This window comes from Bos indicus x Bos taurus, chromosome 11 (assembly GCF_003369695.1).
Source record: "Bos indicus x Bos taurus breed Angus x Brahman F1 hybrid chromosome 11, Bos_hybrid_MaternalHap_v2.0, whole genome shotgun sequence".
NCBI classification, from domain to species: domain Eukaryota; kingdom Metazoa; phylum Chordata; class Mammalia; order Artiodactyla; family Bovidae; genus Bos; species Bos indicus x Bos taurus.
Window position 1 is genome coordinate 97,765,131 of NC_040086.1, and position 23,644 is coordinate 97,788,774.

General features: G+C 55.6%; 1 protein-coding gene across 2 annotated transcripts in view; it reads right to left on the reverse strand.

Annotated features, from left to right (window-relative positions):
* The window catches only part of FAM102A (family with sequence similarity 102 member A), a 36,039-nt gene extending 21,506 nt beyond the window's left edge, over nucleotides 1-14,533 (reverse strand). The window contains exon 1 of one of the 2 annotated variants that reach the window (XM_027556378.1): nucleotides 13,978-14,533. In XM_027556378.1, coding sequence (XP_027412179.1) covers nucleotides 13,978-14,123 — 146 coding nt within the window. In that variant the 5' untranslated portion in view covers nucleotides 14,124-14,533. The remainder of the gene's footprint in view (nucleotides 1-13,977) is intronic. The other variant, XM_027556379.1, reaches the window with a different exon arrangement.
* Nucleotides 14,534-23,644: the final 9,111 nt, after the last annotated feature.

The following is a 23,644-nucleotide window of genomic DNA, read 5'->3' on the forward strand; positions in this document are numbered from 1 at the left end:
AGTTGGACGCGACTAGGCAACTAACCGGAGAAGGCAATGGCACCCCACTGCAGTACTCTTGCTTGGAAAATCCCATGGATGGAGGAGCCTGTTAGGCTGCAATCGATGGGGTCGCTAAGAGTCGGACACGACTGAGCGACTTCACTTTCACTTTTCACTTTCATGCATTGGAGAAGGAAATGGCAACCCACTCCAGTGTTCTTGCCTGGAGAATCCCAGGGATGGTGGAGCCTGATGGGCTGCCGTCTATGGGGTCGCACAGAGTCGGACACGACTGAAGTGACTTAGCAGTAGCAGCAGCAGAGCCTTAGCACTGCCCCCAGTCTCCATCAAGCAGCTGACAAGGGGTCAGTGCCATGGGGGCTACCTCCTGGCCTCAGGCTGGCTACAGCCCACAGGCTGTCGCATCTACAGGGTCCTTGCAGATAGGGACCAAAGCGGGGCCATCTGGGGTGAAGGCACAGCACAGACCACAGGAAAGTTGAGAGGGTCTCAGTGGGGGTGGGGGTGGGGCCATAGAAGGGCTCCAGCCTGACCCAGCCTCAGTCCCTCACCTTCCCAGGCTGGCTGCAAGCATTTGTCTGTCTTGTGCCCAGCAGAGAGCCGAGCGGCTCCTGTGCATCACAGGACATTTAGCAGCATCCTACCACGAGCACAAGTCCAGCTGTGACAACCAAATATGTCCCCAGATACTGTCAACTGTCTGGAGGCAAAGACATCCCGGGTTGAGAACCACTGCTGCAGACCCTGGACTGGACTTTTTGAAAAGCTCCCAGGTTAATTCCGAGGCAGGAGTTGGGCACCCGGCTAAGAGAGCGCACGTCAGTGAGCACAGAGTGGGACCCTGCGGGCTCCCGGCCCCACTGTACTCCTGTGTTCCTGGGAGGGCTGGTCCCTCCCTTTCTGCCCCTAGGAGGAGAGATAAGCAGAGCAAGGCTCCATCACGTGAATCCCTCGCCCCCACCCCCACCCCCACCCCAGGCAGTCACGGCATCCCGCCTGCACTCCCAGCCACTCAGGCTCTGTGATCTCCTGTCCTTGGCTGGTTTCAAGTGGTCGCAGTGATGCAATCAAGGTTCCCGGCTGTTGAAGCCCAGACTGGGGCCAGGGGAGGCGAGAGAATCATAAGGAAATGATTTAAATCGACAACATCTGCCTTTGCTTCCCTGAAGAGCAGCGAGTCCAGTCGCCTGGGGAGGGGCCCACCCCGGGGGAGCAGACAAGGCGGCCGTCCAGGGGCTGCAGGGCGGTGGAGCCTCCATTCCAGTGACGTGGCCCACGCGGCAGCCAGGCAGCATCTCGCTCCTGCCAGGAATTCAGGGCCTTGTGCGGGGGAAGCAGCTGGTTGTGGTTCTGACACGGCCAGCCCCTCCTCCTGGGATGCAACGAGGCAGCAAGAAGTTCCTAGAAGTCGGGCCACTCTGGCGCGGTGAGAAAGCATTAGGGTCAGGAGGAAAGAGATTCTGCAGGCGGATGCCCCTGGCCTTGAATCCTGCTGCTCACCAGCCCGGAAACCTTGAGCTGGATCAAAAAAACCCAAAGTGGAGACTTCCCTGGTGGTCCCGTGGTTAAGAATCCGCCTAGCAAAGCAGGGGATGTGGGTTCAATCCCTGATCTGGGAACTAAGATCTCATATGCTGTGGAGCAACTAAGCCCAAGCACCACAACGAAAGATCCTACATGACCCAGTGTGCGTGTGTGCTCAGTCATGTCTGATTCTTTGCTACCCTGGACTGGAGTTCGCCAGGCTCCTCAGTTCATGGGATTTTCCAGGCAGAATACCGGAGTTGGGTTGCCATTTCCTACTCCAGGAGGATCTTCCCGACCCAGGGATCGAATCCACGCCAACTGGGAAGCCCACATGACCTGATGCAACCAAATAATTAAAACAATTTATAAAACAAAGTGGGCAGGTGCTGGCCTCTCCATTTTACAGACACGGGCACACTGCCTCCCAGCTTTGCCCTCCAGACTTGCCCGTACCGGGAGGCAGGCTCTGCAGGCAGCTCGGCAGCTCCCAGGTGAACATGCAGGGATGCGATTCTCAGCAGACGCAACAGGCCACTCCCTCTTGCTCTTAGAGCCCAAGAGGACAGCAGGCTGTTGGAAGGGATCCAAAGTAAACTTGCTGGCTTTGACCCAGGAATGGTCCAAACACAGGCACCTGGGTGAAGGTGCCCCCCCGACTAAGTGTGGCCCAGCCCAGCTCGTTTCCGGGGTACTCTGCCTCGTGCCAGGGGCTGCTCAAGCATGAACCCTCTGCAGGCACAGACACCACCCACTTCACAGATGAGCAAACGTACACTCAGGGAGTCCACAGATCACTCAAGAGGTGAGGGATGAACTGCACCCCCAAGCCCTACCTCAGGAGCCCACCCCTATCCCCTGCCATGCAGGATTGCTGGGAAAATGCTCCCAGACAGAAGAGCTGTTCTCAGGAGCATCGTCAACATTCCTGAGCTTTGCGGGCTGACCCTTCATGAATCTCAATACTAGAGAAGAGGCAGTCTTGAGACCAGTCTTACCCTAAAGGAGGTGTGGTCACACGAGGTCAGAATGCATGGTCAGTGGGGCATGACCCTGGGCCAAACCTATTAAGCAAGACCTGCTGGTGTTGGGGACCAAACCTCGTCAATCCAGGGTGGAAGGGAGAGTGGGGAAATGTTCCTGGAGGAGTTCATGTCAGCTTCCTGCCTACTTATCGGGCGCTGAACTGACAGCTCTCCCTGCCTGACCTCCTGGAGTCCACACCCTAAGCCTGGGAGGTAGGAACCATCATCCCCACATCACAGGCAGGGAAACTGAGATTCAAGGCACAGAAGCCACCTACCCCAGGTGTGGCCGGGAGATCTGGTCTGAACCCACAACTGTCTCATCTTGGAATCTCAAACCAGGCCCAGGCCCTCGAAATTCAAAGCAAGAATCCACAGCTGGGCTAGAGTAGCAACTTTCCCTCCCTCAGAACCCTCAACTGTAAAAAAACAGAGCTAAAGGGTCAGCTTATTTAACTTCTATGCAGAGTACATCATGAGAAACGTTGGGCTTGAAGAAGCACAAGCTGGAATCAAGATTGCCGGGAGAAATATCAATAACCTCAGATATGCAGATGACACCACCCTTATGGCAGAAAGTGAAGAGGAACTAAAAAGCCTCTTGATGAAAGTGAAAGAGGAGAGTGAAAAAGTTGGCTTAAAGCTCAACATTCAGAAAATGAAGATCGTGGCATCTGGTCCCATCATTTCATAGGAAATAGATGGGTAAACAGTGGAAACAGTGTCAGACTTTATTTTTGGGGGCTCCAAATTCACTGCAGATGGTGACTTCAGCCATGAAATTAAAAGACGCTTACTCCTTTAAAGGAAAGTTATGACCAACCTAGATAGCATATTGAAAAGCAGAGATATTACTTTGCCAACAAAGGTCCGTCTAGTCAAGGCTATCGTTTTTCCTGTGGTCATGTATGGATGTGAGAGTTGGACTGTGAAGAAAGCTGAGTGCCGAAGAATTGATGCTTTTGAACTGTGGTGTTGGAGAAGACTCTTGAGAGTCCCTTGGACTGCAAGGAGATGCAACCAGTCCATCCTAAAGGATATCAGTCCTGGGTGTTCATTGGAAGGACTGATGCTGAAGCTGAAACTCTAATACTTTGGCCACCTCATGCGAAGAGTTGACTCACTGGAAAAGACTCTGATGCTGGGAGGGACTGGGGGCAGGAGGAGAAGGGGACGACAGAGGATGAGATGGCTGGATGGCATCACTGACTCAATGGACATGAGTTTGACTGAACTCCAGGAGTTGGTGATGGACAGGGAGGCCTGGTGTGCTATGATTCATGGGGTCGCAAAGAGTCGGACACTACTGAACAACTGAACTGAACTGACTGAAAGGGTCAGCTATGTGTGGGCGGTGGGGGGGGGGTTCCCTTCCTGAGCCCCTGAGATCCCCAGCAGGACCGTTCACAAGACAAGGGTGCAGGAAGCAGACAGACTGGGGCCCAAGGCCTGGATCTGCCCCCCCACTGGACACGTGACCTCTCTGGACCTCAGTCACTGCCCTGTCTCACAGGTTTGCTAAGAGGCTGAATGAGAGAGCAGGGCCTGGCACACACCAGAGTTCACACACACAAAAGGGGACATGTCCATTACCATCAGAAGTAACTGAGACAGACGGTCCACAAGAAGACCAGGCGTGCAGGGCCCCTGATGGAGGCCCTGCTTCCCCACCCCAGGACATGTATGCTCCAGGACATTTCCCCAGACTTTGAACCTGGCTTGGACATCCCGGAAGGCGGACTGGCAGGTAGCCCAGGCATGCTCAGGCCGCTCCTGGCTGACTCACACCTGGGTGGAGACTGAGTCACCCACGGAAGGGAAGAAACAGGAGGGAGGAATCCCCAACTCTGGAGTTCAGTTCCGTGAAGAGCTGGACTCGAGTGAGTCACAGGGATGTCCCTGTCCTCTGAGCCTCTACCCAGCCCCAGAGCCTTTCCTGAAAGCACCCTCCTCAAAACTACTACAGACACATTACTTCCCCTTCTGGGTCTACGTATGGTGAAAACGAAGGACTTCCCTGGTAGTCCCAGTGGTCAAGACCCTACACTTCCAACGCAGGGGACACGGGTTCAATCCCTGCTCAGGGAACTAAGATCCCACATGCTGCACACTGTGATCAAAAAAAAAAAAAGAAAACGGAAGGAAGCTTCTATATCCCAGAGTGCAGGCGTCTTGGAGGCAGGGCCTCTGTTTCACTCACTGATGCTTCTCACATCCTAAGGATGGCGCAGGGAGGCACTCAGTAGGTCTCTGATGACTAGATCAGTGACATCCACAGTCCGGCTCCCAATAAGGAGCCCTAGACCCTTCTTGCGCTGAGATTTCCACCTCCAGGAAAGTGGCCTCCAGCTGTGGTCAGGACATGTACTCTAGCTTTCGGTGGTCTTCGAGGAGTGAGAGGTCATCACCACCTCTGGATCTGCCCCCAGGTGGTCCCACTGCTCCTGGTCCCTGGGTCAGGCCTCCTCTTGCATGCAGGGGCAATACCCAGTCAAAGACCCACCCCCAGAGAAGACAAGGGTCAGGGCCAGAGCGGGTGGGAGTGGCTGATGCCACCCCTCTCGCCCCGTGCTCAGCACTTCCGGGAGAGCTGATGTATCCAATGGTCCTCCCCTAGCTCAGGGGCGCTGGGTCAGGGGCCATGGCTGTCTCCGCCACTGCTGGGCCCAGTGCCCAGGGCAGGAGCCTGGCTCTAATCGCAAATGTTTGCTGAAGGGGGTGAAGCACAGGAAGAGAGAAAGAGAAACAATTAAGGGGAGAGAGGGAGCAAGGTGAACCCTTCCTTCCTGCTCCCACCCCTGGATCCCCTCCAATAACAGCCCTGGACTGACAGCCACCACTGCCAGCCTTTCCAGGGCCCTGACTCGGTGCCAGGGTTTCTGCTGCGTACGTAATGGGGACAGGGGAGGGTGGGTGACCCACTTAATCCAAGCACCAGGAAGGAGCTCATCGCCCCATTTCACAGAAGAGGAAAGCAAGGCTCAGAGAGATCCGGTGGTCTGGCAGCCTTGGGAGCCCACCCTCCATCTGAACCGCCAAGGCCCACACCCAGCCGACCCTGCCAGGGTTTCAAGAGGCGGAAGGAAAAACCCCCAGCCAGAGAAGACTGTTGGCAGCTGCCAGGAGGAGTTATGGCTCATAACTGATGCTTATTGGGCTCAGGCAGGGATGGTTCAGGCCGCCCAGCCAAAAAGACCCTGGAAAGACCAGAGGATCCCCCCCAGCCCCCCCACCAGGCTCACAGGTGCCCGGCCTGATCAAAAGGGTGGGCATGCCCAGGCCGCTTCTCAACACAGACACGTGCACACGCCGGGGCACAGCTGGCAGGCTCTCACAGCAATCCTGAGTAACCAGCCACCTAAGAAGCAGGACCTCACAGGTCCCAGAAGTCTTCTCCAGACAGTCTGACCTCCCCCCCACAACCCAAGCCAGCATTATCCTGACTCCTATCAGGATGGGTGGCTTTAATCAGAATGCTTTTGAACTTTATATAACTGGCCCGGCACGGCATGCTCTTGGGTCTGGCTTCCTTCCCTCAGTGTTGTTTGCCGCACTATACTTGTTGTGAGTGGCAACGGCTGCTGCGTGGCTGGCTGGGAGTTTGGTTTTTAATCATTCCATGATGACAGAGGTGGGAAACCGCTCCTATCAGCTGATGCCACCTCACCTCCTGCCACCTGGAGTCCCAAGCGATCAAGCCCATGGCTGCCCCTGGGGGTTCTACAATACAGCTCTGATTCACGTCTTTTCATGGCCCCTTGCCCATGGCTCCCCAAACTCCCAAGCCCAGCATTCTGCCTGGGGCGGGACACAGCAGGGGGGCAGGGCAGTAACCCCAGGAGGCAGCACGGGCCCCCCCACACCCAGAAGGTGCTCAGGAACTCGTCCTGGGGGACTGGGGGTGGGGGTGCTCTCGCAGAGGAAGTGGTGGGAGGTAAGGGTGCCTTTGCGTGCGAGAAGGATCCAGACTTCTGCCTTCCCCGGCGGCCTCCCAGGTGCCAGGCATGCACCGCCAACCCTCTTGGCAGGTTTAGTCTGGTTTCAGCTGCCCCGTGCCTGGCCCTGTGCTAGGCAGGTAAGCCCTGATCTAGAAAGCCCTCCTACCCCCTTCCTGAGCACCCTCTGCCCTGCTGGATGGATGAGGAAACCCAGAGCAGACAAGGCGGACAAGGCTGTTGGCTGTGGTTACAGAGTCAGAGGGTAGTTGCCAAGGTCCAAGGGCAGACGCCGGGGCAGGGACCAGCCTCTACCTCCTCCCCACCCCGCGAGGAGCAGCCCCCGTCTCCACACCCAACACAACCCACCGGTGCCCCCAGCTGCCTCTCAATTGCAGCCTCTGAGCCCCAAGGCAGTGCCCAGCTGCCTGGTAGGCGGCGAGGGCTGCTCCTGACACATGCTGATACCCCTGGCACCAGGGTGGGGAGGGCCTGGGTTCAGGCAGCTGGCGGTGACTGGCACTTGGTCCATCACCATCAGCGCCCACGCTGGTTCAGGGCCAAGGGAGAAACGTCCCAGGCCCACGCCAGTGCCTGCCCTTGGCACAAGGCCCCAGGACTAAAATGCAACAGAGGCCACGCCAAGTCTGGGGCTGGAGCTAAGAGGCATGGTCCACCAGGGTGCACAAGGCCAAAAGTGGGGCCAGGGAAGGCCTTGCAGGGGAGGGGGCTCTTGGGCTGAGCAGGAGTTTGGCCACGTAAAGCGGGGAAATGGAGTCTGAGGACAGGGCAGCTGCAGAAGCAAACAGCTAGAGGAGTAAGGTGGGGTGAAGTCAGGCAGCCCGGAGGCCTCCCAGGGACCTTGGCATCGCCCCCTGCTCCCCCGGCCCCGACAGAGTCTGCCCTCTACTTCGGGCGGGGAGCAATCTTCTGTCTCCCAGCGAGGGTCACACAACTGACTGTGCGGAAGGCCCCCTCCCTCCTTCTGCACTTCCTGTGGAGAAGCCCCCACACCCCACTAGCCCAGCCCAACCCAGGGGAGCACTCCAGCTCTCCCTGGCTTGGAGCCAAGCCCCGCAAGACAGAGCAGGTTCAAGCCAGCAAAGGCGAGAAAGTGCAGAGACCCCACACTGGGGACCCTGAATTCCAGTGTGAGGCCCAGCTTCTTAGACACTTGGGAGCCCACCTGCTCCCAGCCCTCCGGAAGGAACTCTTCCCCACACCATCCCTAGAATCCTGAGACGGAGACAGCACCCCAGGCAGTCCTGGCCCCTGGGGCAGTTCCCCGGCCAGAGGGACAACTGAAGGTGGCTCCATCCAGCCCACCGCCTTGACTCAGCTGGGGACGAGCTGGACCTCTGATGGTCATTATCTCACCGCGTCCTCCCAAGAACACTGCAGGCAGCTCCCGAGGCTGGGGGGCTGAGGCCCATGCCCAGGGTCGAACAGGCGACAAGAAGCAGAGGAGGACGGGTATGTCCTCCCCGGGCCTGTTGGGGGGACAAGCCTCCAGCCGGACCAAACAGGCAGTGCGTCCTCCAGCAGGGCACCTTTCTCCCAACCGTAGGCTGGCCACTCCCCACTGACATTTGGGCAGATGGAGGGGCCGATGGTTCCAGGCCTGCATCTGAGAACTGTCTATTCCAAGCCTGGGCACCAAAAGCAGCTCAGAGCAGAGGCTGAGGGTTTGCAACGACTGCCCCAAGCAGACACCAAGGCCGGGCCATGGGCTGGGTGACTTTAGGCCTCACCAAGGCCACCAACGGCACAGTGTGCGACCCCACGGAGAGCTGGAAGGCCTGGGGGCAGGGGGACAGCCCTGGGGTCACAGAGCACACTGAGGCCCTGGGGGCAGGTCTGGTGTCCCCAGAAGCCCTAGCACTTGCCAGGCCAGGTGGATAATGAAGAGTGAAAGCCGTTGTCCGCGGCCCACATCACTTCCAGGTCTCGTTCTAAGTGAATCTGACATCTCTCCCCTGCTCAGACCTTCCGGGGCTGTGCGATGAGATGAGGATAAATCTATATTGGTTGCCATGGGTGATATACTGCTCATTTCAGCAGCAGGCTAGCGACTGCAGGGTCACCAGACTGCACACACCAAGTCCCCAAGCTCCCAGGATCCATGGGCAGATACGCCAGCAGCCCAGACAGGGCTTCCAGAATGCAAGTCAGGACTTCCAAGTACTGAGCAAGCAGAGTTTAAAGCCTCTCCAGGCCCTCAGACACACGGTGTGGACGCTGCTGCAAATCCCGGGCCAGAGAGCTTCCCAGAACTGAGCTCCATGTGAGGCACAGGCCTCGGGGAACAGCCCCAGCTCCATGGGGCCCTATCACCTCAGGTCAGGGCTCTGCCACTGCCAGGCTGGCAGGCAGGCATGTGGCCGGGGTTGCCAGGGTGGCACCTGCCAATGGTGCGGCCAGCTGGCGGCAGAGGCCGGGCCCCAGGAGCAGACACCAAGGCCAGGCAACAGGCTGGACGGCTTCAGGCCTCATCAAGCGCACCAGCCGCAGTCTGACCCCAGGGGAGCCCACAACTGGCCTGAAGCCACTACCCGGGTGCCAGCAAGACGTCTCACTACCAGTGCCCGCCTCCTCAGGCCCCAGCTTGCCCATGGAAGGCCTCCCACAGGGGCCCTGGGGACCAGGCAGATCACCACCAGGGACCCAAGGGTGTGAGGAGGGGTCAGGAGGAGCCCAGAGCAGGCAGCCCACGGAAGAGGCAGCTTGGGCCAGACGCTGTCACGTGACACGGTCACCAGATGCACTGATTTAAAAGATTTTTTTTCCTTTTTATGCTGTCAAAACCTGTTAGACCCCTGTACAGGGCAACAAAACCCCAGCATAAGCTCCATGAGGGCAAGGACCATGTCCAGCCTGGGGTGGGTGCCCAGTTGACATCTGTCAAGCAGACAGATGACCGAATAGAAAGGCTTCCAGAGTTGGTCCTGGGAGGACCCTTCCCAGGTGTGCCTGGCTGTGAAGTCTGTGAGGCCTGCAGACGCACTGTCCCCCACGCCCCTGCCATGGGGAACCCCCCGGGAGCCGGGCTCTCTGCTCCCGGTCACTTCTTGAAGCCCGGGTCCAAGAGGGTGCTCAGTAAATGCGGAGTAGGGACCCGGGCCTGCCGGCCTCCTCCTCTGCCCTCCCCGCCCGGTCTGTGAAAGGAAGTGGTGGCCCCGCCTACCTCGGGGTCCCATTGCACCCCCACATCCCTGTCCCCTTGGGCCCAAGAGACAGAACCGTGAGTCCATCTCCAGACCAAGATGTGCGGGAGAGCCTGCCGTGCGGGCCAGCAGGTTCGAGAGGCGTCTGCAGCCTTTTCCATGGAGGAAGGGCGAGGCCCCACCAAGCCCGAGGTGTATGTGTAAAAGGCCTGGCTTCCCCGGGCCCGCGGCCTCCAGCTGCAGAGCTGACCTGTCCAAGACTCTTCTTCAGACCTCTCCAAATGCCAAGCAACCCTCAGAGGGCTTCCATCCCGGCCTGCTCATGGCCAGGCCCGCGGAAGGAAGGCAGCGTCCGTCTTGTGAGCAGCCGTGCCCCCTTTCAAAAGGTTGCCCCGGTGAAAACCCCACTGAAGAAATCACTGAAAACTGAAAGCGGTCACAGAAGAAAGTACAGGGTGGGAGCCCACCCAAGTCACGTGTCTGTTTGTAGACAGCCTGGCCCCAGGTCCAGAGCAGGAAGAGCCCCTGGTCTCTCCCTGGCCCAGCCTGCCCCTTCATGCAAAGAGGGGCTCTGAGGGCACCCGGGAAGAGGTTAGGGCCAACCAGAGTGTGCCATGAGCTCCTCCTACGAGGTGACCCTGAACGAGTAGTAACTTCACTGGCCCAGGAGGCTCGCTCTGCCTGTCCCCTCCACAGAGGCCTTGCTGTCCGGTAGATCCGCGCCTCCCTCTCGTTCCCTCCCACCACCAGACACGTGCACGGGGCAGGCCGCAGGCCCGGTGCCAGCCGGGCGCACAGACCTCTCAGGATGTTTGGGATTCCTCCAGCCTGAAAGACAGATTGGCTCAAGGCTGGAAGCCTGCGCCTGGCCTGCCCTGGGGAGACCACGACCTGGCCCACAGCTTCCCGGCTCACAAGTCTTGGCTGGGATGCGTCCCTCCTGGGACCCCTGGGAAAGCCTCCCAGATGCCATTCGGATGCATCTGCTTAGAAGGCCTCTGGGCAGAGACCTTGGCAAATGCCCACTGTGCCCCAGTGCCAGCCCGCGCCTGGCACTGAGTTCACAGCAACGACGTCGGCCCCATACCCACCTGCAGCTCCGAGGCCCCTTTTCCTCAGATCTCACCAGATCGAGCCCAGTGCCTCGAAGCGATCCCAATCTGGATTTCCCTGTTGCACCCAGCCCAGGGGAAAGAACCTCCTTCCAAGGTCTGGGGACATCACACGGGCCTGCAGCTGCTTGGCCCTCCGCCACCAAGTCTAGATCACAGCTCTGCCAGGCCCCAGCGAGGTGATGCGGGTATACCACTTTAGGTCTCTTGATCCCAATTTCCTCATCAGCTCACGGGTGGGGTTTAAGGACTCAGCAGATCACACATTCTAGGTGTTTAGTGGGTCCCTGACGTCTCACAGTGCCCAATCGAAGGCAGCTTAAACCCTAATGATAAAATGGTTATTTTTGCAATTGCATTTCTAGCCAGGTGACGCCTCCGGATGGCCGAGAGGATTAACAGACACTCTGTGTGCAGAAACACTCGGCGTGGCACGCAGCACAGAACCTGGTAACCATGAGGATCACGGTTCGTAAGGAGGCCTCAGAGAGGTGAGGCTGGGGAAACAGTGCAATGAACCACCTGTTCTACCTGCTCAAATTGGGTCAGGCTGGAGCTGTGTACCCGGCTGTTGCCATGGCACCCAACACACAGGGAAACACTCTAAGCTAGAAGTGTGGTTGCTGCAGGAGTGGGGCCTCAGGCCTGCTTCACTCAGACACCTCCCATGCTGCCACTACCCCTGCTTTCTGGACCACATCAGGGATCCCTGAGGTTGGGGCAGTACACCGACCACCTAAGCAGGTCTCATACCCCTGACCCCACCCCAACTCCAAAACAATGGGGCTTTGGCCCTCTGGGCAGAGTGGGGGGCGCTGTGAGGAGGGGCTCCCAGGCTGCAGACCAGGGTGAGTGGAAGGGGAGTGGATGGGGTAGGAACCTAGGAGCCCTCATCTCCTGAGAAAACGCCAAAGCGTCTCTAAGCAGCCTCAGGTCCCAACATGTCTGTTCCCTCCAGCCACACCTGCCCAGCAGCGAACAGGTACCCAGAGCCCACTTCGTGCCTAGCTGTATGGGGTTCAGTGCCAGCTCTTCCCTCCTCATCCCACTCAGCTTTCATCCAGGGTGAGGGTTGGCAAAGGCTGTCGAGACTCAGCCGGGTTTAGGGAATCCATGGCCCGTGGCCAAGAGGGAAGAAGGGGAGAGAGAGGAGAAATCCAGATGCTGCAGGCTGAGATCTGGAATTTTTCAGACTTTCCCGCATGAGGGGGCAGGTTTGGGGCAATGGAAAGGCTGACAGGTAGGGTGGCAGGGGCCCCAGGGCCTGGGAAGCCCAGCTGAGACTTTAGCCTGGGGCTGAATACTGACTTCTCAGTAGAATCCAAGACTGTGCCCGCAACCCTCAGCTCAGATGAGAGCCCCCCACTGCTGACTCCAGCTGGTACCCCCAAGATGGAGGAGGGGCCTGGGGTCTGGACCCCTCTACCATAGTAACTGCAGCGGCTGCAACGATTTGCCTGGCCAGACGTGGTACATACATTATCCATTCCCCGTCACAACTGTAGTAGTGGGTATGACCTCCCATTTCACAGAAAAAGAAACTTAAGGCGCAAAGGTAGAACACGGTAGTGGCTAAAAGCGCATCCTGAGTTGGAATCTGGCCTCTGCTGCCATAACACAGGCAAATTACTCCTTCTCCGAGCCTCGGTTTCCACCTCTATAAAATGGGAATAATCTTACAGGGCACCCCCCACCAACCAACCTCCACTCTGCTCCATGGCATAATCAAAGGGTTAAGTGAGAGGTACTAGTAAAATAGGGTACAAAGGACCAATAACTTAACTTGCTGGTCTCTGGAATCAGAGAGGTTAGGTAACTTGCCCTAGGTCACCCAGCCAGTGAGGGGCCGACACCCCAGGCCCCAGCTCTGAGCATTCTCTTTACCAGAAAGGTTGGGCTGCTGTGTGTGTGGCCGGCGGGATCACAGGCTCCCACCCCCACAGCAAAGGGCAGCCCTTGTCTGAATTCCTCAGATAAGCAGCTCCCAGCCCCAGCGAGCAGGCCCAAGTGCACAGAGAAGGCGCGCTCCGCCCCGTTCCACACCGGAGGTTCCTAAATCTGGGTTAGGCTATAGGCCTCCTCTCTCTCCTCCCAGCGGAACATTGGACCACCAGATTCATCCAATAGGTCTCCAAACAGGCCGAGTTTAGTCGACAACTGCCTCCTGTGGGGTCCCTGGCAGACCACTTACTTCCTCTTTTTGGGGCCTCAGTTTCTCCACCTGTAACAGGCAACCCCCTCTCACAACTATGGGGCAGCCCCAGCTAATTGTGCTCACAAGGAGGCCTGAGGAGCGAAGGGGCAGCCCAACCAATGAATCACAGGCCCTGGACCACGTTCTCTCTGCTGAAACTTCTCCACAACTGGGACCGAGAGACCTGTAACTGGGCCCAGAAAGTGGCCGAGCTGAGACTCCAACTCCATCTGTCACACTCCAGGACGATGTGACCCACGGAGCGGGGGGGTGCCGGGCAGTGGGCACAGCTTGGGAACTCGGGCCACTCTCAGCAACAAGCTGGGCAGCTGGGACTGCAGGACTGGGAAGAACACAAAACTAAACTTGACCGAGCTTCTTTCTTTCAGCGAGGGCAGCAGCCTCCGTGACAAGGGCATTTGCAATGCAAAGCAGTCCAGCTCCAGCCAGAAGAGGACGGTCACTCGGAGGGGGCTGGGCGGGTCAAAATCCAGCCCCCACCCTCCAGCCAGACACAGAGTGCCCGGGGGCCGGACCTTCCCGGGCGTCAGGGAGTGCCAGGGAACCTGTGGCTGGCAAGGGCTCTAAATCATATGACAGCCTGAGCGGCCAGCTGGGTGCAAGATGCCCTGGAATACTCTCCCCTTCTCAGCCCTTCAAGGCCAAACTCCGCTGGGCTCTGCCTGCAAGTCTGCAGAATGGGCCTACTGTGGGCTGTATGTGTGCAAGGCCCCGAGCAGGGGCTCAAAGAACAGACACCCCCCCCCCCAACCAGGTATCCATCTGGTCACCTGCAGGTGGGTGCCCCGCACCCTGCCAGTCCCTCAGGCCCAGACCTCCCAGATCACTCAGTCCTGCCTTGTGCAAATCTGCCCCAGACACGCATAATCTCCAGGACTCCTGTGGGCCCCAAGGGGCACTTCCACACCTGCCAAGTGGCTAGATTTAGCTCCTCAAACCCCGCTTTGCACCCCTCTTTGCGCCCACCCCGCATGCAGGCAAGACTGCCCCAGCTCCTACCTTGATGACAAACTGACAAAGTCCCCGCCATCCAGCAGCCGGACCTTGCAGAAGAGAACCCCATTCACGAAGGGGACTGCAGTCAGCTCCTCCAGGGTGAAAGTGGTTTGGAATTTGAATTTCTTCTTCTTCATCAAGAAAGCCATGAGCGAGTTCCCTGAGTCTGAAGCCCCGAAGGCCAAAAAAAAAAAAAAAAAAGCAGGGGGAACCAGAAATCCCCAGGGTTCTTTTCCCTACCACCACACCCCCTCCTCAAAACACCGGAGCCGGATCCCGCCCAGATGGTGGTTGAGGCAGCAGAGCTGATGGGGAGCTGAGTCCGGAAGCCCTGGGTCCGAACGACCAGTCCAGTTCGCAGGCCGGCAGGCTTCACCCTCAGGGAGCTGGGGCTTGGACGGGTTCCGAGTGGCCGGGGGCTTCACCGGCCATGTAAACATTGGGGCATGGTCCAGGAGTCAAGGGCAGGGATGGCGGGCGGCGCGCGAGCGGCCGTGCTGGCGGACAGCATCCCGAGAGCTGCGGTCCCCGGAGAGCTCACGCCGCGCGACCAGGCGCGGCGGGCGGACCGGTGAGACTGAAGGCGACGGGCGGCCCGGTTGAGGGTTGAGGGCCGAGGGCGGCCCCGCCCCCGCCCCGCTGGCGGCCGGGGGTGGCGCCCACGCCGCGCCCACGCCCCCGCACCTGGGTGCCAGGCAGCGGCGCAGGTGAGTCCGGGGAGGCCGAGGGCACCCCCAGGGGGCGGTCGAGAGCGCTGCGGGGGGCGGGGAGGCCCCCTCTCTCCGGGAGGTGCTTCGGGGAGCTCTGGGCCGGGAACGTCCGGCCACGGCCCCCTCCCGGTGGGCAGCCGGCCGGGCTCCAGGCAGCAGGGGCGCCGCCTCCTCTTTGGTCCTGGGTCCCGCGCCGCGGTCCCTGGCGGAGCTGAGGCGCCCTTCCGGCCGGCCGGTGGCGCCCGCCTCACCCGCCGCCTCTGGCCCGCACCCCACGAACAGGAGCGCTGCCGCCCGCGCTCCCGACGCCGCCTCCCGAGCCCGACGCTGCGCGGAGCCGCTGGGAGAATGCCGAGACCCCCGTGCGGCCGCCCGCGGAGCCTCTGCCGAGCGCGGGAGGGGCGGGGCGCCGGTGGCTCAGCCCGCCCACGATTGGGCCGCCCGGTGGGGCGGCCGCGGGGCGTGATTGGCCGATGGCGGCGTGGGGAGGGACTCGCGGGAGGCCGAGGCACCTCTTGGCGCTCGGATTGGTCCGTCGCCCATCTGGGCCCGCCTCCTCGATCAGGGCGGAGCGGAGGGACGGGGAGAGGGGCCCTGGGAAGGCGGTGGGAGGTCGTGGGGCGGGAAGCCGGGACAGGCATGCAAGCTAGGAGGGCGTGAGCAAATAAACAAGGAGAAACAATGAAGAGAAGAAATAAAATGAGCCCCAGGACTGAAGTGGCCCTCCAGTGTCCTCCCAGACTTGAATTCGTTGACCACTAGATTAGGCCCGGAAGGCAGAGTCTCATTTTTCAGAAAACACACCCAGAGAGGTGGCCGGAACTAGACCATGAGCAGCTCTTTGGCTTCACATCCCTAGTTCTCAGCACCCAGGAGGGAAATGCCTGCAAAGCCTTCGCCAAGGGGGTGAATTGAAGCACTTCATCACGCAACCGGTGATAGAACCAGCTTCTCCCGTCCCAAGCTACTATCTAAGCATTTAGTTGTTGCTTAGCATCTTACCCAGTATGGCTGATCTCCCTGACTGCATTAACTACCCTGGACGCAGAGACCACTCACTTCGGGAGCTTTTTAGGTTCCAGGCCTTCCACACTGCAGTTCATTGATTCAGTCCCCAAATGTTCAGGGGCAATCTGCTGTGTGCCAGGCTGGCATTTAGGAGTGAGCCTGGTGGACCCGCCGTCTCCAACCTTCCCAAGCTCAAGATCAGATGGAGAAGCGGACAGGGACCCAGGCAGAGACAAATCTGGTGAATGAAGGCAGTGATTGGGGACACAGAGGGAACTGGGGAAGCTCAGTGCTGGCAGGAGTGGAGAGGAAGGGGACTCAGAGAGAAGGCCTCACAAAGTTATCCTAGCCACTGGCAGGATGCATTCCCTGGGTGAGGCAGGGTCCAGGCAGATGGAGCCTCAAGAGGCCTGGCAGCCAGAGAGTCCAGTGCCTGCAGAAAGCTGTGGGTACCTGCATGCTGCTCCACTGTGGCTCTTTGAGGGAGGCAGGGGACAAGAGGTGGGGCTGGAAGGCCTGTAGAGGTTGGATCTAGCAGAGTCTTGTATAAGGAGGGGAGCCACACACACGTTTTAAGTGACCCAGACAGATTTACTTTTTGTCGCAAGAAGTTTGCTCTGACTATAGAGAGTGTGGAAGAGAGATGATGGGAAACAGGGATGAGGGGCTTGTGGCGATCCAGGCAAGAGGTGATGACAATGAACCACAGCACTGAGGGAAAACCGGGGTCTGAGAGGCATTCAAGAGACAGAGTCAAGTGGACTTGGGGATGAGTTTGGTTGGGAAATGTATCTCAGGACTCAGATTTCTGATTTCTTCCTGATTCCCAGGCATAGCATAGTGGGCAGCCTCTACTTTTTTCCAGTTTATCCTGTAATTTCAAAAACACTGCTAGCCAGATAGGAGAAAAATGATAATAGCAGCTCCCAGTACTATTATGTGCCCCTATTTACAGCCAGGGAAGTTGAGATATGGAGAGTTTAAATTACTTGACTTGGGTCTTGACCCCAGAGCACAGACTCTAGAGTGCTAAACTGTGCTGACTGTGATGAGGTGGGAGTTTCTTCACTAATCCTGGCTGGGCCCCTTTCACAGGGGAAGGACCTGTGGTTACCTGATCCGGGGAAGGACCTGTGGTTACCTGATCCCAGGAGGAGATTTCAGAGGAGAGCTAGTGAAGGATGTCCCTGGCTGACTTCTCAGCTGTGACCGCGAGTAACCCCGGACTTCAACAGGAAGCGGGGTGGGTCTGGCTGCCAGACTTAGCTCCGGTAGGGTATTTATCTCTCTGCCGCGTCAAGGCTGGGAACCCAGGAAGTTTCCTTTCCCTCATTTCCCAGATGGGTCCTGGGACAGAGCTAGGCGCCAGGGCAGGATGCCACGTTTGGGCTGAGACGAGCCTGAGTTAGTGTCCTGGCCCTGATGCATATTAGTAGTATGGCTTTGGTTTCAGACATCTGAGCTCAGGGGCTCTGAATAGAGAGGGAATTCAGTATGGTCTGGCTAGGACCGCTTGCCCTGGTGCCAGCAGAGCAGGGGCTGAAATCTGGCCGACACAACATTGACCACCAGCGTCACATACACTTTGGGTGTAGTTTTCTGTGCACAGGAAGGAACCCTGAAGGAGACACTTTAAACTTTCCCATCGCTGAGCCACAGTTTCTTTACCTATAAACTGGGAATAAGAATACCAACCTTTCCAGAATGTTGTGAGGACTTCAAGAGGCTGTGCCTGCAAAAGGCTCAGCCCTGGAAGGATGTGGGGCTCTGAGTGAGCAGTCAGCAGGGAGCTCCAGGCCGGCACTTCCTCGCTTCTCCAGCCCCCCAAATTCCCAAGTAGAACCTGTACTTCCTCCCTGAGGCCCTGGCCGGATATATAAGGAAACCAGTACCTAACAAGATAATTCAGACAAGTAAGTGGTCTGGAGGACTTCCCTGGTGGTGCAGTGGATAAGAACCCACAACTACTGAGACCACGTGCCTAGAGCCTGTGCTCTGCAAGAAGAGAAACCACCGCAATGGAAAGTAGCCCCCGGGGCTGCAACTAGAGAAAGCCCACACAGCAGCAAAGACCCAGAGCAGCCAAAGTAATAAAATAAACAGATAAATAAACATTAAAACAAACAAAAGTGGTTTGGAGAGGGGCTCTCAGGGCACTGTGAGAGAGGATACATGGATTGGGAGTCGTCCTGATTTAGATGCAGTGGTCAAGGAAAGCCTCTGTGAGGCGTTATCTCAGCCCAGACCCCAAGCACAGGAAGTTCTGGGAGCAGAGGCAGAGCCGGCATGCTTCCAGGACTCTATGTGCCTGGAGGGCTTCCCTGGTGGCTCAGATGGTAAAGAATCTGCCTGGAATGTGGGAGACCCAGGTTCGATTCCTGGGTCAGGAAGATGCCCTGGAGAAGAAAATGGCTACCCGCTCCAGGATTCTTGCCTGGAGAATCCCATGGACAGAGGAGCCCAGAGGGGAGCGCATAGACGGAGGAGAGAGAGGTATGGAGTCAGGCAGGAATCAGCTCACTTGAGACCTGTGGGCCTGGAAGGAGTTTAGACTCCATTCTAAGCCCCAAAGGATACCATTGGTAGATATAAGCAGGTGGGTGACAAGATCCAAATACCTTTTTGCAAGTTCTTGCCAGTTTTTTCCATTTTTTGGAGAACAGATTGAACGTCAGCAGGCAAGAACAGAGGCAGGCAGGCAGGTGAGGAGGCTGTTAACAGCCATTCCGACGGGAAACTGGTGGCTCAGACCAGGGTGAAGCCAAAACAACGGGAAGAGAGAGGGAACTCCAGTGAAGTGGAGATAAAAGTTACCCACTAGAACTTTTTAATATTCCCAGGATTTTGAATTTGACTGAATGCCACCAGGTTCTTTAAGGCAGGAGTTATGTGAGCATATGCACTTCCCTGGTGGCTCAGCAGTAAAGAATCCGCCTGCCGATGCAGGAGACGCAAGAGATGCAGGTTTGATCCCTGGGTCAGAAAGATCCCTGGGAGTAGGAAATGACAACCCTCTCCAGTACTCTTGCCTGGAAATTTCCATTGACACAGCAGCCTGGCAGGCTACAGTCCAGGGGGGGTCACAAAGAGTCAGACATGACTGAACATGCATCTTTTTTTTATGTGTGCATAGAAAAGAACGGGGCTTCCCCGGTGGCTCAGCGAGTAAAGATTCTGCTGGCAACACAGGTAACACAGGAGATGCGGGTTTAATCTCTGGGTTGGGAAGATCCCCTGGAGTAGGAAATGGCAACCCACTCCAGTACTCTTGCCTGCAAAATCCCATGGACAGAGGAGCCTGGCGGGCTACAGCATGGGGTTGCAAAAGAATCAGACATGACTGATAGACTGAACAACAGCAAGTGAGCATGAGCACTGGGATAGGAGTGAAGAAGGAATACAGGGGAATGGGAAGAATTGCCTGGGCATCGGCCTGTAGAACAGAAACACAGCTGGAGAAAGAGGTGTGCCCTTAGAGAATCCCTACCTTTATCTGACGCTGGACAAACTCTTGTGATGGTATTTTTCTTCTCTCTCATTACAGCATGAGCCTCAAGGGTCAGACACCTCACTCATGGTGTCCCCACATCCAGTTCATGGCCTGTCACATGATAGACACTCAGGAAAGGGTTGTCTAAGGAATTGATGCATAGACAGATGCATATATACGTGATGTATGTGTGTATATTTGGATGGATGCGCATGTTCAGTTGCTTAGCTGTGTCTGACTCTTTTTCGACCCCATGGACTGCAGCCCACCAGGCTCCTCTGTCCATGGGATTTTCCAGGCAAGAGTACTGGAGTGAATCATCATTTCCTATTTCAGGGAATCTTCCCTACCCAGGGATCAAACCCATGTCTCTTGAGTCTCCTACATTGGCAGGTGGATTCTTTACCACCCAGCCACCTAGGAAGCCCCATATATGAATGGATAGCTACATGGATAGATGAGTAGATGGATGACTGAAGATTTAACCTTGTCACCTCATACTTTAAACTCCTCAGTGTCGTCAATAACTATCAAAATCCAATATGCACAAGTCCATTTTCAGTAAGTTGCCCAGGGATTTCCTTGGTGGTCCAGTGGCTAAGACTCCAAGCTCCTATTGCAGGGTGCCTGGGTTCTATCCCTGGTCAGGAAACAAGATATCACATGCTGCAACTAAAGATCCCAAGTGCCATGACTAAGACCCAGCACACTCAAATAAATAAATAAAAATAAATATTAAAAAAATTAAGTTACCCAAAGCAATACTCACACATGCATTCAATTAGATGTGTAAGATGGGTTTGCACCCTTATATATTACTCGAAAATATTGGAAGCAACCTGATGTCTGGCAGTAGGAAGAGGGAGGCCTTGAGGGAAGGTAATGTGTTTTGTGTTTTGCTCCATCCTCAGCTTCTGGGACAATGCCTGGTACACAGTAGTGTTAAATACATACATATTTATGGAATGAAGGGAAGCATCATCGATGAGATGCTCTCAGCTGTTGAGAAGGAGATGTGTGTGCCGAGGAGGAGATATCCACTCTGTTGTGGCAAAGCAAACACAGAGGATGTGTTTGTAAAGCTATGTAAGGGATCAGCTTACTTTTGTCAAGAAAAATGGACATATTTATGGAGCTTTCCAGGTGGTGCAGTGGTAAAGAATCCACCTGCCAATGCAGGAGGTGCAAGAGAATGGGTTCGATCCCTGGGTCAGGAAGATCCCCTGGGGTAGGAAATGACAACCAACTTAAATACTCTTGCCTGGAAAATTCCATGGACAGAGGAGCCTGGTGGGTTATAGTCCATGGGGTCAATAAGAGTTGGACATGACTGAGCAAGCACCTTGTTTTTTATGTGTGCTAGAAAAGAATGGGCCTTCCCCAATGAGTCAGCAGGTAAAGGATCTGCCTACAACACAGGTGACCCAGGAGACAAGGGTTCAGTCTCTGGGTCGGGAAGATGCCCTGGAGGAGGGCATGGCAACCCACTCCAGTATCCTTACCTGGAGGATCCCATAGACAGAGGACCTGGTGGGCTATAGTCCACGGTGTCGCATAGAGTCAGACACAACTGAGCGACTGACCACAGCAAGGAAAAGAATCTCAAAGGATACACTGAATTGTTATCAGAAGCTTCCAACTAAAGCGAGTGTTTGGGGGAAAATGTTTATTTTAATGAATATTCTGGGATATTGTTTGTTTTTTGTAATAGGATAGATTTATTTTATAATTTAGTACTGTATAATTATAAGGATATTAGTTTTTATAAGGATATTAACAGAAGGCCTTCCATGCTTCTCCATCACGGTCTGGATAAAGTCAAAGGTTCTTAGAAAAAAATAAAATTTCTTAGCCAGGCATTCAGGCCTCTCTGGAATCAACTGCTCAGCCTTTCCCTGCCTGCCCCCCTCAGCCCCTGTAGCTCTGCCCAAAGTTCCTGACCTTGTTCTCTTCCCCAACTGGTGACAGCTAATATTAATAAGTGTCAGGTTTCAACTCAAGCCTCCTCTCCCACCCCATTCCCCCACATCAGGCACAGTACTCTCTCCCTTCTCTGTGCCCCCAAGTTACCAACCTGTATACAGAGAAAATGAGGGCTCTGCCTTCTGTTTTGCATCACAACAACTGGTGCCTACTTGGCACTCATTGAAAGGGAGCTGGGAGGGCAGGAGGAAAAAAGTGAGGAGCGAAAGAAAAGAAGAGAAGATAAAAGGAAGAAAAGAAAGGGGAAACTGAGGTCGAGGTGGAAAATGTCACTTGCCCAAATCACCCTGAGGGCATCTGCCCAGCTGGCTTGCTCTCTCGGTCACCTGACAGCCAGCATGGAGTGCCACGCCAAGCCATTTTCCCAGCGCTGCTTGCCAAGGGCAGTCGGTGCTGATTCACCGGTGACTGGGCTCCAATTATTTGCAGAACTGGAATGGCAGCTGAGCCACCCCAGCAGCTGACCAGGGGTGTATCGATTCACGTTACGCTCCTTGCTAATATCTGAGCCAGTCACAGAAAAAGATAAAGGCCCCAGAGAAGTCACCCATGGTGATCTGTCCGACTTAAACCTCCCACGTCCAAGTCCACAAATCCCCCCCTGTTGATCAGCCAACTCTGTCCTTCCCAAACCAAGCCTGACCATCAGTCACGGAGAGTAGTCATGGTTCAGAACATGAGATCTGGAGTCAGGCGGCCATGGGTTCCACCCCAAGGATTACTGAGTCAAAGGGTATTTGCATATTTGCTGTTGAGAGATGCTGCCAAACGGCCAAAAAGGCTGGGCCCATATATACTCTCATCAGTGGTATAAGACAGTGCCCATTCATACTTTCTCCATCTTTACCAATCTGCTTGGAAAACAAAACAAAAAACCCTCTACTACTGTGCTTGCCTTTCTTTCATTAGCATCTTTTCCTTTTTTTTTCACTTTGAATTTCTATAAATTGCCTATGTCCTTTGTCCATTTTTTAAAATTTGAGTCATTTTTTCATTATTTATTTGTAATAGCTTATTACGTATTATGGACATCAACCTCTATTATATATGTTAAAGTATTACCTCCACTTCATCAGTGGTCGTTGGACTTTGTGGTGTCTGTCTCACAGCAGCTCTTACCAAATCCCAGTTAAGAGATAAGAATCAACCTACTTCAGTGGAGAGAGCACTGAATTAGGAGTCAGGAGCCCGGTTTTGAGTTCCACCTCTGTCACTGATTCACTGTATGACTTTGAACGAGTCCCTGACCCCTCTTTCACTATCTGCTAAATAAGAGCCTTGATTTAAGTGGTCTCTGTAGATCCATCCACCTCCACAGTCTGTGCTGTGTGTGCTCAGTAATGTCTGACCCCATGGACTGTAACATTCCAGGCTCCTCTGTCCGTGAAATTTTCCAGGCAAGACAGATTGCCATTTCCTACCCCAGGGGAGCTTCCCCACCCAGAGATCTAACCCATGTCTCTTGCATCTCCTGCATTACAGATGGATTCTTTACTACTGTGCCATCTAGGAAGCCCCTCCATGGTCTAGACAAGCACTATTAATAGAATTTTCTGCAATGATGAAAATGTTCTGTCTCTATTCAGTATGCTAACCACTAGGCACATGTAGCTACTGAGCACTTAAAAATGTGGCTAATGTGACTGAGTTTTAAACTCTATTTAAGTTAAATATTTAAAGAGCCGCAGGTGGCTAGTGACTACCATATTACACGGTACAATTCTGGATGGTTTAGGTCCTCCACCTCTGAGTAAGCTGTGTGTGTGTGCGTTAGTCACGTAGCGGTGTCCAACTCTTTGTGACTTCATGGACTGTAGCCTGCTAGGCTCCTCTGTCCATTGAATTCTCCAGGCAAGAATTTTGGAGCGGGCTGCCATTCCCTTCTCCAGGGGATCTTCCCGACCCAGGGACTGAACCTGGGTTTCCTGCATTGCAGGCAGATTCTTTACCATCTGAGCCATGGGAGAAGCCCCTGAGTAAGCTGTAATACTGTGATGTTGGAGAAGACTCTTGAGAGTCCCTTGGGCTGCAAGGAGATCCAACCAGTCAATCCTAAAGGAAATCAGTCCTGAATATTCATTGGAAGGACTGATGCTGAAGCTTAAACTTCAGTACTTTGGCACCTGATGCGAAGAACTGACTCCTTGGAAAAGACTCTGATGCTGGGAAAGATTGAAGGCAGGAGGAGAAGGGGATGACAGAGGATGATATGGCTGGATGGCATCACCGACTCGATGGACATGAGTTTTAGCAAGCTTCAGGAGTTGGTGATGGACAGGGAGGCCTGGCATGCTGCAGTCCATGGGGTCACAAAGAGTTGGACATGACTGAGCGACTGAACTGAACTGAAGCTGTAATATAGCAGCTTAATTAAGGTAGCAGTGACGAGTCCTTGTGTGACTTGGGGCAGGTCACTCAACATCTCTAAGTCTCGGTTTTCCCATCTGTCCAGTGGGGCCAGAGCAGTCCCTGCCTCCTG